Consider the following 13,202-nt stretch of genomic DNA (forward strand, 5'->3'; position numbering starts at 1 on the left):
AGTGCCTCCCTGGCTCCCTCAGCACTGATGTGCTCTGTGACTCTGGTCCTCCATGAACGGCTTTCCAGCCTAATCCTCGACAAATAACTTCCAGCAGCTCTTCCAGGATCTCTGTCTTTTCCCTCCAAAGTGAATAGTGTCGCTGAAGTGCCAGCAGTGACTGAAAATGAATGAATGAGCAGCTTCAGGTGGTTTCTGATTCACAGCCAAGCTGCAGCTCAGGGCTGCACTCTGGATTTCCATCACGTTCACACTGTCAGCTTCACCCTGAGCCCAGCACTTGCTTTTCTCTGTGCTTCTGTTGAGGATTTATTCTGCACCCCCTTGTGTGTGTCTGAACTCTTCCATTGGCAGTTGTGGTTCTGTCTCTCCTGATAGAAGTCCTTGAGGACAGGATTGATCTTGGATCTGCTGCAGCTGCACCAGCCATCCTCTGCAGACTCTGCTCAAAGCACCTCTGTAATTCCTCATGTGTCTTTGGGTTTCTGGGCTGCCTAAAAGGCTGCCTAAACACCTGAAAGTCCATCCATACACTGAGTGCAGCAGGCACAGGCACTGTTCCAGCGAGCTGTGCCTCTGGCTCCCTGGATTTGCAAGCCTCTGTTGCCTGTAGCACAAGTGAGGAGCTATGTAACCCTCTCCATGAGCCCCTGCATGTCCAGGACTCTTGGCAGACCTATCACCCCACAGCCATGTCTCAACTCTTTGGGTTAGATCCTGACACACAGAAGAGCCTTGCCTTGCAGAAGGCTGAGCTTGGAGAGCATGTGACACAAGGAGCCAGAGCACAGAGAGTGTAGGACGTTGGAACCATCTTGGGAACAGCCTCTTCCCTCCACAGGGTGCTGAGAGGTATCAGGGGAGGTGAAACCCCATGGTGGGCACTAGAGGGCTGCTCTGACACCAGACAAGGTCTTTCCCTTGCAGTATGATGGTGGCTTTGTACATCCTTCCATGAGTGAGACCATCCCTGGCACTGGAGTGATTCACAGCAACAAGGTCTGTGTCAGTAAATCAGTGCAGCACCAGCAGGAGAAATGCTGTGCCTTCACCTGAGCTGTGCCTTCATCTGAGCTGTGCCATCACCTGAGCTGTGCCCAGCACCTGAGCTGTGCCCAGCACCTAAACTGTGCCCAGTGCTGAAGTTCCACCACTGAGACCTCTCAGCACAATGGGATCCTGCTCCTGCACTCCCAGCTGAGGTGCCCACAGGTATCCCTTGACATCAGGGCTCTTTAAAGGCACCTGGATGGTGGTGACCAAAAATCCTGTTCCCTGTTCCACTTCTTGGCATGCACAGAGCTGGTTTTCATGCTAATACATGTATGGCTGGGAGCAGGAGTTTCAAATCTCTGGGAGGGAGATGGGCCCTTCCCCTGCAGGAAGCCTTGACCCTGATGGTTCAAGGTCTCCAGGAAAGCCCAAGGGCACAGACTTTATTATGGGGATGTTTTAAAGAAAACCCCAAGGACACAGAGTTTATTATGGGGATGTTTTAGATTTATAAAAGGGATGTTTTAGAGAGGAAGCAAAGGTGCTAAAGGGATGGATATGAGTAATTAGGGGAAGAACACACAAGGGATAATATGGGAATATTGGGGTGGCCCTGATGTAATCGGGTTGTGCTGGCCCAGGGGGATGAGCTCTTCCGGAGGAGCGGGAAGGGAGCCCTAACTCCGCCTCGGGGGTACCGGAGGTGCCGGGGGTGCTAGGGTTTCCGGGATACCGGGGGTACCGGGGCTACCGAGGGTACCGGGGTTACCGGGGGTGCTGGGGATACCGGAGATGCCGGGGTTACCGGGTGTACCGGAGGTGCCAGAGGTGCTGGGGGTGCCGGGGGTGTCGGTCGGGGTTACCGGGGGTACCCGGGGTACCGGAGAGCGACTCCGCAGGTTCTGCCTGGAGCCGCCAGGGGGCGCCGCGTCCCAGAGGCGCGCTCGGAGCCCGGGCCGGGTTCACCTTTGGGGGAGAGAGGGGCAGTGAGATTACCGGGGCTGTGAGGGCTAACCGGGGATGTGCGGCCTAACCGGGGCTGTGCGGGAAAAACGGGGCACTGAGGGGGAGCAGGGTTCTGTGGGGCGAGCGGGGCTGTGCGGGACAGTGCGGGGTGAATGGGGTAGAGTGGAGCTGTGCAAGGGGGGCCGTGCGTGGTTTGTGGGACAGTGCGCAGTGAGCGGGGCTGTGGGGGGTGAGCGGAGCCATGCGCGGTGAGTGAGGTGTTGTGTGGGGTGTTGTGTGGGGTGTGCGGGTCATGAGGCGTGAGTAGCGCTGTATGCAGGCTGAGCTGCGTTGGATTTGGCCGTAACACCCGCGGGGGAGACCGCAGCCTTTGCACAGGGTACCCCAGTACCCCGGCCCCGGGCACCCCAGGGATGCTGGACACTGCCGGACTGCAGGAACCGTGGCCCCGTGGCTGGATGCGATGGCTCCAGGACGTGCAGGAACCTGCAGGCCCCGGCTGTGGGAGATCCCGCAAACTGGCAATGTCTGTGTGAGCCCTGCTGGCACTTCTCTGCTCCCTGCGCGGCTGGTTTTGGGGTCCTCAGGGTGGACCCCCAACATGTCCTGCTTGTCCCCAGGCTGGGGGGCAGAGCCAGCCCCTCCTGTTGGTGCCACCAAACCTCGCTGTCTGCAGGAGCCCCAGCACCACTGCCACCGCCCCGGGGACACCCAGGGGTGACCCTGCTCTTGGGGCTGCCCTGCTGTGCATCCCTCCACACCCTTAAGAGCACGGCGATGTGATGTCCACAGGTATGACCTCCCCAGGTGTGATCCCTCCCGATGTTATCCCCAGATGTGACTGCCTCTTGTGCCCCCCCCCAAGTGTGACGTCCCTTGGGTGTAACCTGCAGCTGCGACCTTCTCGCGTGGACCCTTCCCAGCGAGACCCCCTCCCATAGACGAGACTCCCCCACGTCTGAGGTCCCCTGGGCGCGTGACCTGCAGCTGTGACACCTCATTTTCCCTCGGTCGCGACCCCCCCCCCCCTCGGTGACATCCCCTTGTCACAGCCGTGACCTTGCCATCTGTGCCATCCCCTCCTCCGGTGGGCTCCCCGCGATGTGAGACCCCGCATGCCGCCTCCCCTCAGTCTGAGATGTGAGAGTCCCTGTGCCAGGTCCCCCTGCCGGTCCCCCCCGCCATGGCCGGGTCCCCGCCGTGTCCCCCGCCCCTCTCCGCAGCGCCGCACGCATGCTCGGCGCCCGCCCCTCCCCGCGCTCTGCCCGTTCCCAGCGGCAGCGGGGCAAGGATGAAGGACCGGACCGGGGAGCTGCGCGCGGTGAGTGCGGGGCGCACCCGGGGCTCAGGGGGATGCGGGCAGCCCTCTGCCCCCATCGGGCACCGCCCGAAGCCGGCTGGGCCCCCCTCCCTGCGCGGGGGCCGCCCTGCCCTGAGCGGCGGCGGCGAGGGGGCTGGGCGGGGGCTGGCGGCAGGGGATGAGCCCCCCGGACACGGCCGGGATGTCGGGGTTAGGGGTGGGGGGGTTCCTCGGGCTGCGCCGTCCGCACGCCGCGCACCGCTGCGGTTCTGCCCGGCTTCGGGCGCTGCGAGCGGCGATCTGCGCGGTGCCGGGGCCGCGGCGGCGGAGCAGCATCGCCGCTGGGAGGAGCGGATACGGACGTGTGTTTGTAGCGGAGCGGGCGGGGGCTGCCCGCGGGGCCGTGCCGTGCCGTACTGTGCTCCCCGTGACCGTGCCGTGCCGTGCTCCCCGGGACCGTGCCGCGCCCGCTCCCCTCCCGTTTTGCGTGCTCATCCTCCGGCGCAGCCGCTGCGGCGGGGCCGGGGGGCGCCTGCACCGCGCTAACCCCGGCGCCGTGACCCGGCCTGGCGGGGAGGCCTCGGGCTCCGTGTGCGGCCGGGGCCGGCCCTGTGCCCCGCGGAGGCCCCGAGGTCCCCGAGCCCCCCGAGCCCGGGCCGCGGGCGGTGGGAGGCGGCGGCGGCGGCTGCGCGCACGGAGCATCGGTGGAAGGAGCCCCGGTGCCCCTGGTGCCCATACCCGGGCCCCTGCGGCACCCTCGGGGCTGCTGCCCACGCTGGGGCCGAGCCCTGGGCACAGCGGCAGTGGCCGGAGGGGCACAGCCCGAAATCCCGGGGTGCTGCTCCAGCCCTCGCCCGTACCACCCCCGGTCCTCCCGCTAGTGCTTTTTCTTGTTTGTATGGCTTTTTTCCTTTTTTTTTTTTTTTTTTTTTTTTGGTGGATTATTTTTTAAAATTACTTCACGGTTGGCGCTGCAGAGCTGCCTGGGATTGCAGGGGGTCTGTCCCGTGGGGAGGACTCTGCCATAGAGTGAGGGGCACTGCGCACCACCGTGGTGCCCAGTCTGGTCGGGCATCAGAGCTGCCACCAGCATCACTTGGCTGCGAGTTTGGTTTGGTCTGAAAAGCACCCGGAGGATGGGGCTGGGGTGATGCCAGCGAGGGGTTGAGCGGGTGATGGGCAGCTCTTGGGGCGATGGGCAGCTCTTGGGGTAGCTGGGCAGCTCTGAATGCCCAGGGCTCGCTGTGGGTGCTGTGGATTCTGGAGGAGGAAGAGGCTCCCCCAAGAGCTGCCTCCCCACTCTGCCTGGAAAACACCCAAACATGGGGCTCTGTCTCCACCACCAGCACAGGCTGTGAAATGGGATTGGAAAGCAGGCTTTTTAATAATAATAGTAAAAAGAAGCCTCATGAATGTCCTTTTGGCAGCCGTTGCTGGCTGAGAAGTGATGCCATGGAGTATTTTAAAATCTCTCTGTTCCTTTAAATATGCCTCAAGAAAAATAAAATGTGTTTTCGCCTCGCTCCTGCTGCTGCTCCTTATTCATCAGCCTCATGCTGAGGGTGCAGCATTCTTCCCGGGGACTCCTGGGGATGGAGCAATGCTTTTGAGCATCCAGTTACCCCGAATATGAGTGGGTGCCCCCTGGCAGCACTGCAGTGAGTGAGGCAGCGTGGATTTACACCCTTGGTGCTGGCAGACACCAGGGAGGAGCAAGATGCTGCAGTGGACACAGAGTCAGGAGTGTTTGAACTTGTATCCTCTCTGCTCTGCCTCATTAATAGCCTGGGTTGGTTCCTCCCATGTTAATACAGTGCTTAAATTCTGCCAGGGATGATAAAAAGGAAGGATTAATAAAAAAAGAGCTGGCATTGTTGGAGCAGAGGAGGGGATGCAGGGCGGTCACTGCTCTACAGAACAGCAACTCCATGTCTTAATGGGATTTTTAAAATGGTACTTGATATTCAAAATGCTAATCCCAGTTCTTTCCTGAGCCTCAGCTCTGGTTTGGATCAGACTTGCTGGAGCTTATTCAGTGCCCTTGTGGGAGTAGTGCCCCCAGATCTGCTCTGGAGCAGGGATAGGAAATTTAACTTAGATAAAACATGTGGAAGGAGAGCTGCTGAGGATGGGCTGTGCAGGATGCCTTGGATGAGGCTGAGCAAAGCTTTGTTTACAGCTGCTTCTGTGCAGGTGTCACAGCTCTGGCTGTCAGTGGTGTTTCCTGCCCATCTGGGGTGAATCTGGAGCTGGTCCCATTCCCCAGCACCCCCAGAAGCAGCCCTGGTGAGGTGGTGTGTACATGCAGGGCTGTGAGAGTCCTGTGGTGCTGCATCATGCCATAGGGCTGACAGCTCAGTCTGAGTGAGGCACTGGGATTTCCAGGATGTGACACAGGTCCAAATGGTAAAATAATTATGAATGGTGTTAGAGAGTGGGAGGAAGCAAGGGAGATGTGCCAGTGTTATAGGATCACAGAGTGGTTTATGTTGGAAGGAACCATCCAGTTCCAACCCCCAGCCATGGGCAGGGCCCATTTTTTGGGGTGCACTTACCCCCTGTGCCTGTTGTTCATCTCCACAGCTGTTTTGTGTGCATTTTTACAGTGATGTTTGTGTGTTTATGCCGTGCCACTGCCCTTCCCAGCTGGCTGAATCCTCACTCCTGACAGCCAAGTCCCTGCTCCCAGCACTGCCTCCTGCCAGTGGGAGCAGTGGGAGATGGGAGTTAAAAATAAAAGGGGAGAGGAAGCGAGGTGGGTTCCAGGTTGGGCTCTGTGGGTGCCCCCTGTCCCCTCCTGTGGCAGTGAAATCTGCAGCAGTGCCCCAGGACTCACAGCCTGACCTCTCTCCATCCCTTCCTCTTCATTCCATCCTGTTCCTACTGAGGCTTTCTCTCCTGGGGGCAGGAATGTGAAGTCGAGCACAGTTGCTGTTTGCAGAGGTCAGGTCTTGTGTGACTCCATCTTTTCCAGAACCCCCCGGCTGCAGAAGTCCCTACAGACCTTGCAGATGAATACATTCACTGGTTCAGATGCCATCTTCCTTTCCCTTGTTAACCCTTTTGAGCTCTTCTGTTCATCCAGAAGGGTCACACGTGAATAATTCAGCTGTCCTGTGTATAATTCAGCTGTCCTGTGTCCCTGCCATTGGGGAGTAGGGCTGTCACATGGCAGGTGGCAGCCGGTGGCTGTGTCCCCAGTTCTGCCTCGGCTTGAGGGCTTTAGCATCACTGAAATGCTGGATTTTGGGGTGGGGAGGAGCAGAGCTGCCCTGGCAGGTCACACATCATGGCTGCCCTTACAGCAGTCCTGATCCCACAAGCACTGAGGCAGGGAAGCTGCTGTGCCTGCTCCTGTGGGGTCCTGGAGCAGGAGGGTGAGATGCTGCTGGACCTTCACTGCTGGGGACAGCTGGGCAGCTGGGCAAGGAGGAAGGTGACAGAGTGATGTAGATGAGCTCTACATGCTCCTGTGTAGGGTGTTCCTACATGCTCCAGTGTGAGATGTTCTTGTGCCCCTTCATGGTCCTGTGTGTGGGATCTTCTTGTGTTCCTATGCGATCCTGTGTGTGTGTGAGATGTTCTTGTGTTCCTACAGGCTCCTCTGAGATGTTCTCATGTTCCTACATGCTTCTGTGTAGGATATTCTTGTGTTCCTACATGCTCCTGTGTGGGATCTTCTTGCATTCCTACATGCTCCTGTGTGAGATGTTCCTGTGTTCCTACATGCTCCTGTGGCATGCTCTTGTGTTCCTACATGCTCCTGTGTGGGATCTTCTTACATTCCTACATACTCCTGTGTGAGATGTTCCTACATCTCCTGCATGCTCCTGTGTGAAGTGTTGTGTTCCTACACGCTCCTGTGTGAGATGTTCTTGTCTTCCTGCATGCTCCAGTATGATCTTCTTGTGTTCCTACATGCTCCTGTGTGTGTGAGATGTTCTTGTGTTCCTACATGCTCCTGTGTGAGATATTCTTATGATCCCACATGTGGGATGTTCTTGTGCTCTTACATGCTCCTGTGAGATGTTCTTCTGCTCCTACATGCTCCTGTGTGGGATGTTCTTGTGTTCCCCAGCACTGAGGGGTCCTGGGTGTCCCCGTGCCACAGGGACACTGTTCTCACCAGTGGGTGCACACCATGGTAGGACAAGCTAAAAACTGGGAAAACCTTCTGTGCTTTAGACATGGCTGCAGGCAAAGCCCAGGCTCTAGGTCACTCTGGGTGGTGTATCTTGTCCCCAGCCTGGAGTGATGGACAGGGTTTGAGGGACAGACAGAGCTCAGAGGGGACACTGAGCCCCAGGGTCCCTTGGATGTGTTGGGGAGCTTCAGGTCTGGTACATGGGGGTTTGGTGGTCCCACTGAAATCAACTTAAACACAGAAATACTCTTGCCCCACTGAGACCTGCTGTCAGTCTGGGCACCAGAGAGTGATAAGGGTGATAAGAGTGCTGATAAGTGCAGCCAGATACATCAGCTGTGCCCTGGGTGTCTGAGAGGAGGGAGCCAAAAGGGCTCAGTCTCATTCCCACTGTTTTAATTCCAGTGTCTTTGTGTGTGAGCTGCTCGGAAGCTGTACAAATGTTTGTTTTGCCATGTATCTTGCCATTAACAAGATTTCTCAGGAAATATGCAAAATTATCACTACAGGCAGAACATGTACAGTAAGGCTCATTAAGCTAAGTACTGTGATAAATTGCTTCTTCCAGAAAATTATGTATATTAGCAAAAAAGGAGGAGAGTGAGCCCAGGTGGAAGGGCAGGAAGACAGAGTGTGTGGGATTGTGGTGGCTCCAGGTGACCTGAGCACACCTGCCTCAGGAGAGTGTCCTTGCACCATGGGATGATCCTGCAGGAGAGGTGGGGAGGGGAGGGCAAGCAGAGGACAGCAGGGGAAATGGAGATGGAGCAGTGCTGTGTCAGGAGCAGAGCAGGCACAGAGCCAGAGAGGCTCTTTGCTCAGGGAAAACGTGAAACCAGGCAACAGTGGAAGCACAAGGAGTAGAAAGTTTTGCTGAACTGAAAGAAGGGGAGAGGGCAGGGGGGAAATGTCACAGGCTACTTGTACCTCTGTACCTCTGCCTGTGCCCCTGCCTGCAGTGGCCAGAACCAGGGCTGCTCTTGGGAATGTGTGTCACAGACATCTTTTCATGAAAAATCCTTTCTTTAAGATTTTTCCTCCTGAGAAGCTGAGAGGCCTCAGGAACAAAATGTGAACAATGGTTATCTGCTGCTGTGGAATGCAACAGGTGCATCTGAGATTGGCCACGTAGGATCTTTGTAATTAATGGCCAATCGCAGTCAGCTGGCTTGGACACAGAGCCCGAGCCACAAACCTTTGTTATCATTCTTTCTTTTCTATTCTTAGCTAGCCTTCTGATGAGATCCTTTTCTTCTATTCTTTTAGGATAGTTTTATTGTAATATATATCATAAAATAATAAATCAAGCCTTCTGAAACATGGAGTCAAATCCTCGTCTCTTCCCTCATCCAAAAACCCCTGTGAACACTGTCACAGAATGTGGGCACTGCTTTTGCCCCCCAAATCAGGGAGCAGACTTATGGCTGTGAGCAGGGGACAGGCTGTGGCATTGGGTGTGTCATGGGCTCACAGAGTGGTTTGGCTTGGAGAGGACCTTCACCAACCATGTGGTACCATGAGCATGAACACCTTCACTAGACCAGATTGCTCTGAGCCTTCTTCCAGTCTGACCTTGAACACTTCCAGGGATGGGGCTGACACAGCAGACAGACTTCAGGATGCTCAGATCCCACATGAGAGATGTTCTGAAACACCTTTCACCCTTTTTCAGTGATACTCTGAGTATTTTCCATAGTGATGCAGCTGCTCTCCCCTTGCAGGAGTGGTGGAAGTAGTGAGTGCAGCCCAGGACATCTGCTGACCAAAAGCTTGAGGACATCCAGAGGAGATCAGGAAGTTCTTCTGCTCCAGCAGCCCTGGAGAGCTCAGGCTCAAGAAAAGATTCCCCTCAGTTGCCAAGGAACCTTCAAAAAACCATATCATCCAACCCTATTGCCCTGGGTTGGGATATCTTCCACTAGACCAGCTCCTGACTGGTGGTAGAATTCCAGATCTCTTGCCCAAATTGTGCTCATTTGCTCCTAGGCAAGCATGTTCTTTCTACAGGAGAAGGTTCCTCCTCCTTCCCCGGCATCCACAGGCCCCTCAGGATACAGCCCAGCACAGGGGACAGACCTGGCTGTGCAGCATCAAATATTGCTGCAGGGTAGGACTGAACTTTGTGTTAACAGTGCAGTTTTCCAGATTCTAGGGAATACTTGCAAACCCACGTTTCTTTTCATGGGAAATAACTAAAAATGAAGTTTTATGCTCACTGTTCTGTGGCCACTCCATGCTGCTGTACTTCTGCAGATGTGTGCTGCAGGTTTTCCAGTATGAGCTCTGCCTTTTTCTCTGCCATTTCTGGTCTTCCATCAGGTTCTGTCAGACCTTGGCTTTGTCTATGAAATGACTTTTTGGTTTTCCAGAAGACCTTTGCCTTTTGGGAAGATCAGTGGCTCACCTGGATGGTGCTGAGGTTCTTTTACAGGGTCTAGGTAAGAGCACCAAAGGAATGTCATTGAGCTTTCATGACCACGTGAGCAGCCTGGTTTGGTGAAGGTGTCCCTGCCCAGGCAGAGGGTTGGACTGGAGCATCCTTGAAGGTCCATTCCAGATCAGTATTCCATGAGTGCCTGTTTGTAGGTGAGATGGTGGGGTTTGCAGGGTAACCATTGTGTGGACTGTGTTGATCCCACAGCCACTGGAATTGTGGTGCTGTCCCTGTCACCTTCTCTGCCTGAGGCTTCCCTTATTTTTTCTCTGGCAGCTCTGGTCTGCACAGGAGCTGTAACCATGATGATGCCACTTAGAGGATGTTAAAAAATTAATTTCAGATTATTTAAGTCTGTTTTTAAGCAAATCATTCTCCAGCCATGACTGTAAATTTATAAAGTGCTGGCTGTAAAGTCTGGGTGCTTTTCCAGAAGGTGATAATGCTGTCCATGTTTCAGAGCTACAGGAGGAGGTCAGCGAGTTCAGAGTTCAGCTCATTGCCCTCTCCAGGACTGGTGTCACCTCTGGCACTTGCTCTTCAGAATTAAGGAGAATTTTACCTGATTGCTTTTAAAACTGAGCTTAAGAGTGATCATGGTTCTGATGAAAGGCTTGGACTTTATGCCAGAGGCTGGGAATTGTTTTGCAGGAATGCAAACAAGCACCTAAGGACAAAACTCTTGGAAGTCATGTTCTCCCTTGTGCTGCTAGTGCTGGAAATTGGAAACACCACCTGACTCATGCAGATGCTGCTGAATGCTGAAGTCATCTGTGCCTCAGACTTTTTTTCATTAAAAAAAAAAAAAGTTGTTACTGGGAAGGTATGGGCTGGTTTTGGTGAATATTAGAATTACAGAATTGTTTAGGTTAGAAAACTCCTCTAAGATCCAATGTTTCTCCAGCACTAACCCCAAGTCCCACAACTACACAGCTGTTAAATCCATTTAGGGATGATGATTCCACCCCTGCCCTGCAGCTGGGCTGGACAGCCCTTTCTTTCCATGGAGAAATTTTCCCCAGTATCCAACTGAATTTGCCCTGGCACAAGTTAAGGCTGTTTCCTCTTGTCCTGTCCCTTGTTCTCTGGGAGCAGAGCCTGACCCCCACCTGGTTCCATCCTCCTGCCAGGGCATTGTAGACAGTGAGGTCACCCCTGAGCCTCCTTTTCTCCAGGCTGAGCCCCCCCAGCTCCCTCAGCTGCTCCAGACTCTTCCCCAGCTCCATTCCTTTCCCTGGACATGCTCCAGCATCTCCATGACCACCTTGTTGTGAGGGGCCCGGAACTGACCCAAGATTTGTGGTGCCCCAGCAGTGTCCAGCATAGGGGACAATCCCTGCCCTGGTCCTGTGACACTTTATGTCTGATACAAGCCAAGTGCCACTGGCCTCTTGCCCACCTGGGCCTGTTGTCATCTTACTGCAGGGGTTCCATACTGCTGAATCCTTATCACAGAAGTTTCACACCTTCTTGGTAGTTCTTGTGGGCATCTCCTCAGAGCACTGACTCTTTCTTCCTCACAAAGCAGCCAACTGACTCCAGTTCCCTTTTCAACCAGCCACCCCACTCTTTTATAGCATCTTCGTCTCACTGGTTACAGCTGTGGCCTGTTAAAGTCAGGCCTGCCCCTAATCTTTGATAATTGGCCCAGCTGCAGCTCCTTAGGGGTGAGATTACTCTCTACACTATCTTTATTTTCTTATTTTCTACACTATCTTTATTTTCTTATATTCTATCCCCCAACATGGGCTATGTTCAGCTACTGCTGGCCAGCACCCCAGGGCCTTTCCCAGCTTTTCAGTGGCTCTGCCCCCAGCCTGGAGCACTCCATGGGGTTGTTGATACCCTAGTGTTGAATTTGGCCTCATTGAATGTCACAGAATTGGCCTTGGCCCATTGACTCAGCCTGTCTAGATCCCTCCTGCCCTCCAGCAGGTCAGCATCTCCCCCAGCTTGGTGTCTTCTGCTGAGGGTGCCTTGATCCCCTTGTCCATGTCATTGATGAGGGATTGGCCCCAGCCCTGATCCCTGGAGAGCACCACTGGTGGCAGGCTACCAGCTGGATTATTGCTGGAATAGGGCACAGCTGAGTTTGGGGCCTGTGTGCCATGGAATGGCCAATTTATCCTGGTGCACAGCTGTATTATATGGTCTGCAAAAAAGGCTGAGGTGGTTTAAGACATGGTTTTGGGTGGTTCAGCTCTTCAGGGCTCTCTCCTGGGAGCACACCCTCTGGCTGTGCTTATCCTTATCCTCAGCCTTGGCACCACCTCCCTGGAAACCTTCAGTGACAGGACTTCACCCCTGCTTGAAGGGCTTTTTTTGGCTGCTGGAGATGCCTAAAGCAAACCCTGAAGTGTGAGGAGCTCAGGGTGATGCCTCAGGTTTGAGCTTTTCTGTGTGGGTCTGGGCTTCATAATAGGGAATGGTGAGCTCTCTGCACAGAGCAGGGAGACAAAACAATTCCTGCTCTAGCTGGGGACCAAGGACAAATGATCCAGAACCTCAGACCCAGGAGCATAAATAAAGTGGGCTGAAGAGAGAAAAACAAGGAGGATGGGACTGGATGGGCTAAAGCTACAGTAAGCAAATGGACCAAAACTTATAAACGTGTGAGACCCCATGACCGGTTGTGCGTTTTGTGACCATTTTGGGTTGTGCTGCCGAAGCTGGATCCAATTGAGGCCTCTTCAGAAATCCCTACTTTATTCTTTGGCTCTGTGACATTTGAGTATCTGTACCTTCTCCTGTGTGTCCTTTGGGCTCTGTGAGATGCTGAGATGTCAGAGCTGCTGAGTTGTTGTGACCTTGTCCTTCCTTGCACAGCTGCATGCCAGAATGAGCTGCCCTGGCAGCTCTCAGTGTCATTGCCACTGGCCTTGGGGGTTTGGATATAGGGGACAAGGTGACTGCTGCTGGGTGTTGAACCCCTGTGTGTTGAGTTTGCAGGGTCCCCAGGACGAGGGAGGAATTGATGAATCTGACCCCATGTTCTTAGAAGGCTAATTTATTATTATATGATATGGTATTATATGATATGGTATTATATGATATGGTATTATATGATATGGTATTATACATTATATATTATATCATTTATATGATGTTTTATATATATTATGTAGTATATTATATATCATATACAATATATTATATAGAATATAATATATCATAGCATAATTATATCACACATTATATATACACGATATATTACAATATATATTATATATCATATTATATTATATAATATATCATATTTCCTATTATATTTTCTATTATATCATATATCATCTATTATATAATATATAATATAATTACTATATTATGTAATATCATATTATGTCATATGATATAACATCATATGT

The 13,202-nt window shown here is 53.6% G+C and overlaps 1 protein-coding gene across 1 annotated transcript in view; it reads left to right on the forward strand.

Annotated features, from left to right (window-relative positions):
• Positions 1-3,221: 3,221 nt before the first annotated feature.
• STX1A (syntaxin 1A) overlaps positions 3,222-13,202 on the forward strand; it is a 68,944-nt gene continuing 58,963 nt past the window's right edge. The window contains exon 1 of the mRNA XM_059486825.1: positions 3,222-3,280. Coding sequence (XP_059342808.1) covers positions 3,251-3,280 — 30 coding nt within the window. The 5' untranslated portion in view covers positions 3,222-3,250. The remainder of the gene's footprint in view (positions 3,281-13,202) is intronic.

The sequence above is a fragment of the Ammospiza nelsoni genome, chromosome 21 (assembly GCF_027579445.1).
Source record: "Ammospiza nelsoni isolate bAmmNel1 chromosome 21, bAmmNel1.pri, whole genome shotgun sequence".
Classification (NCBI taxonomy): Eukaryota; Metazoa; Chordata; class Aves; order Passeriformes; family Passerellidae; genus Ammospiza; species Ammospiza nelsoni.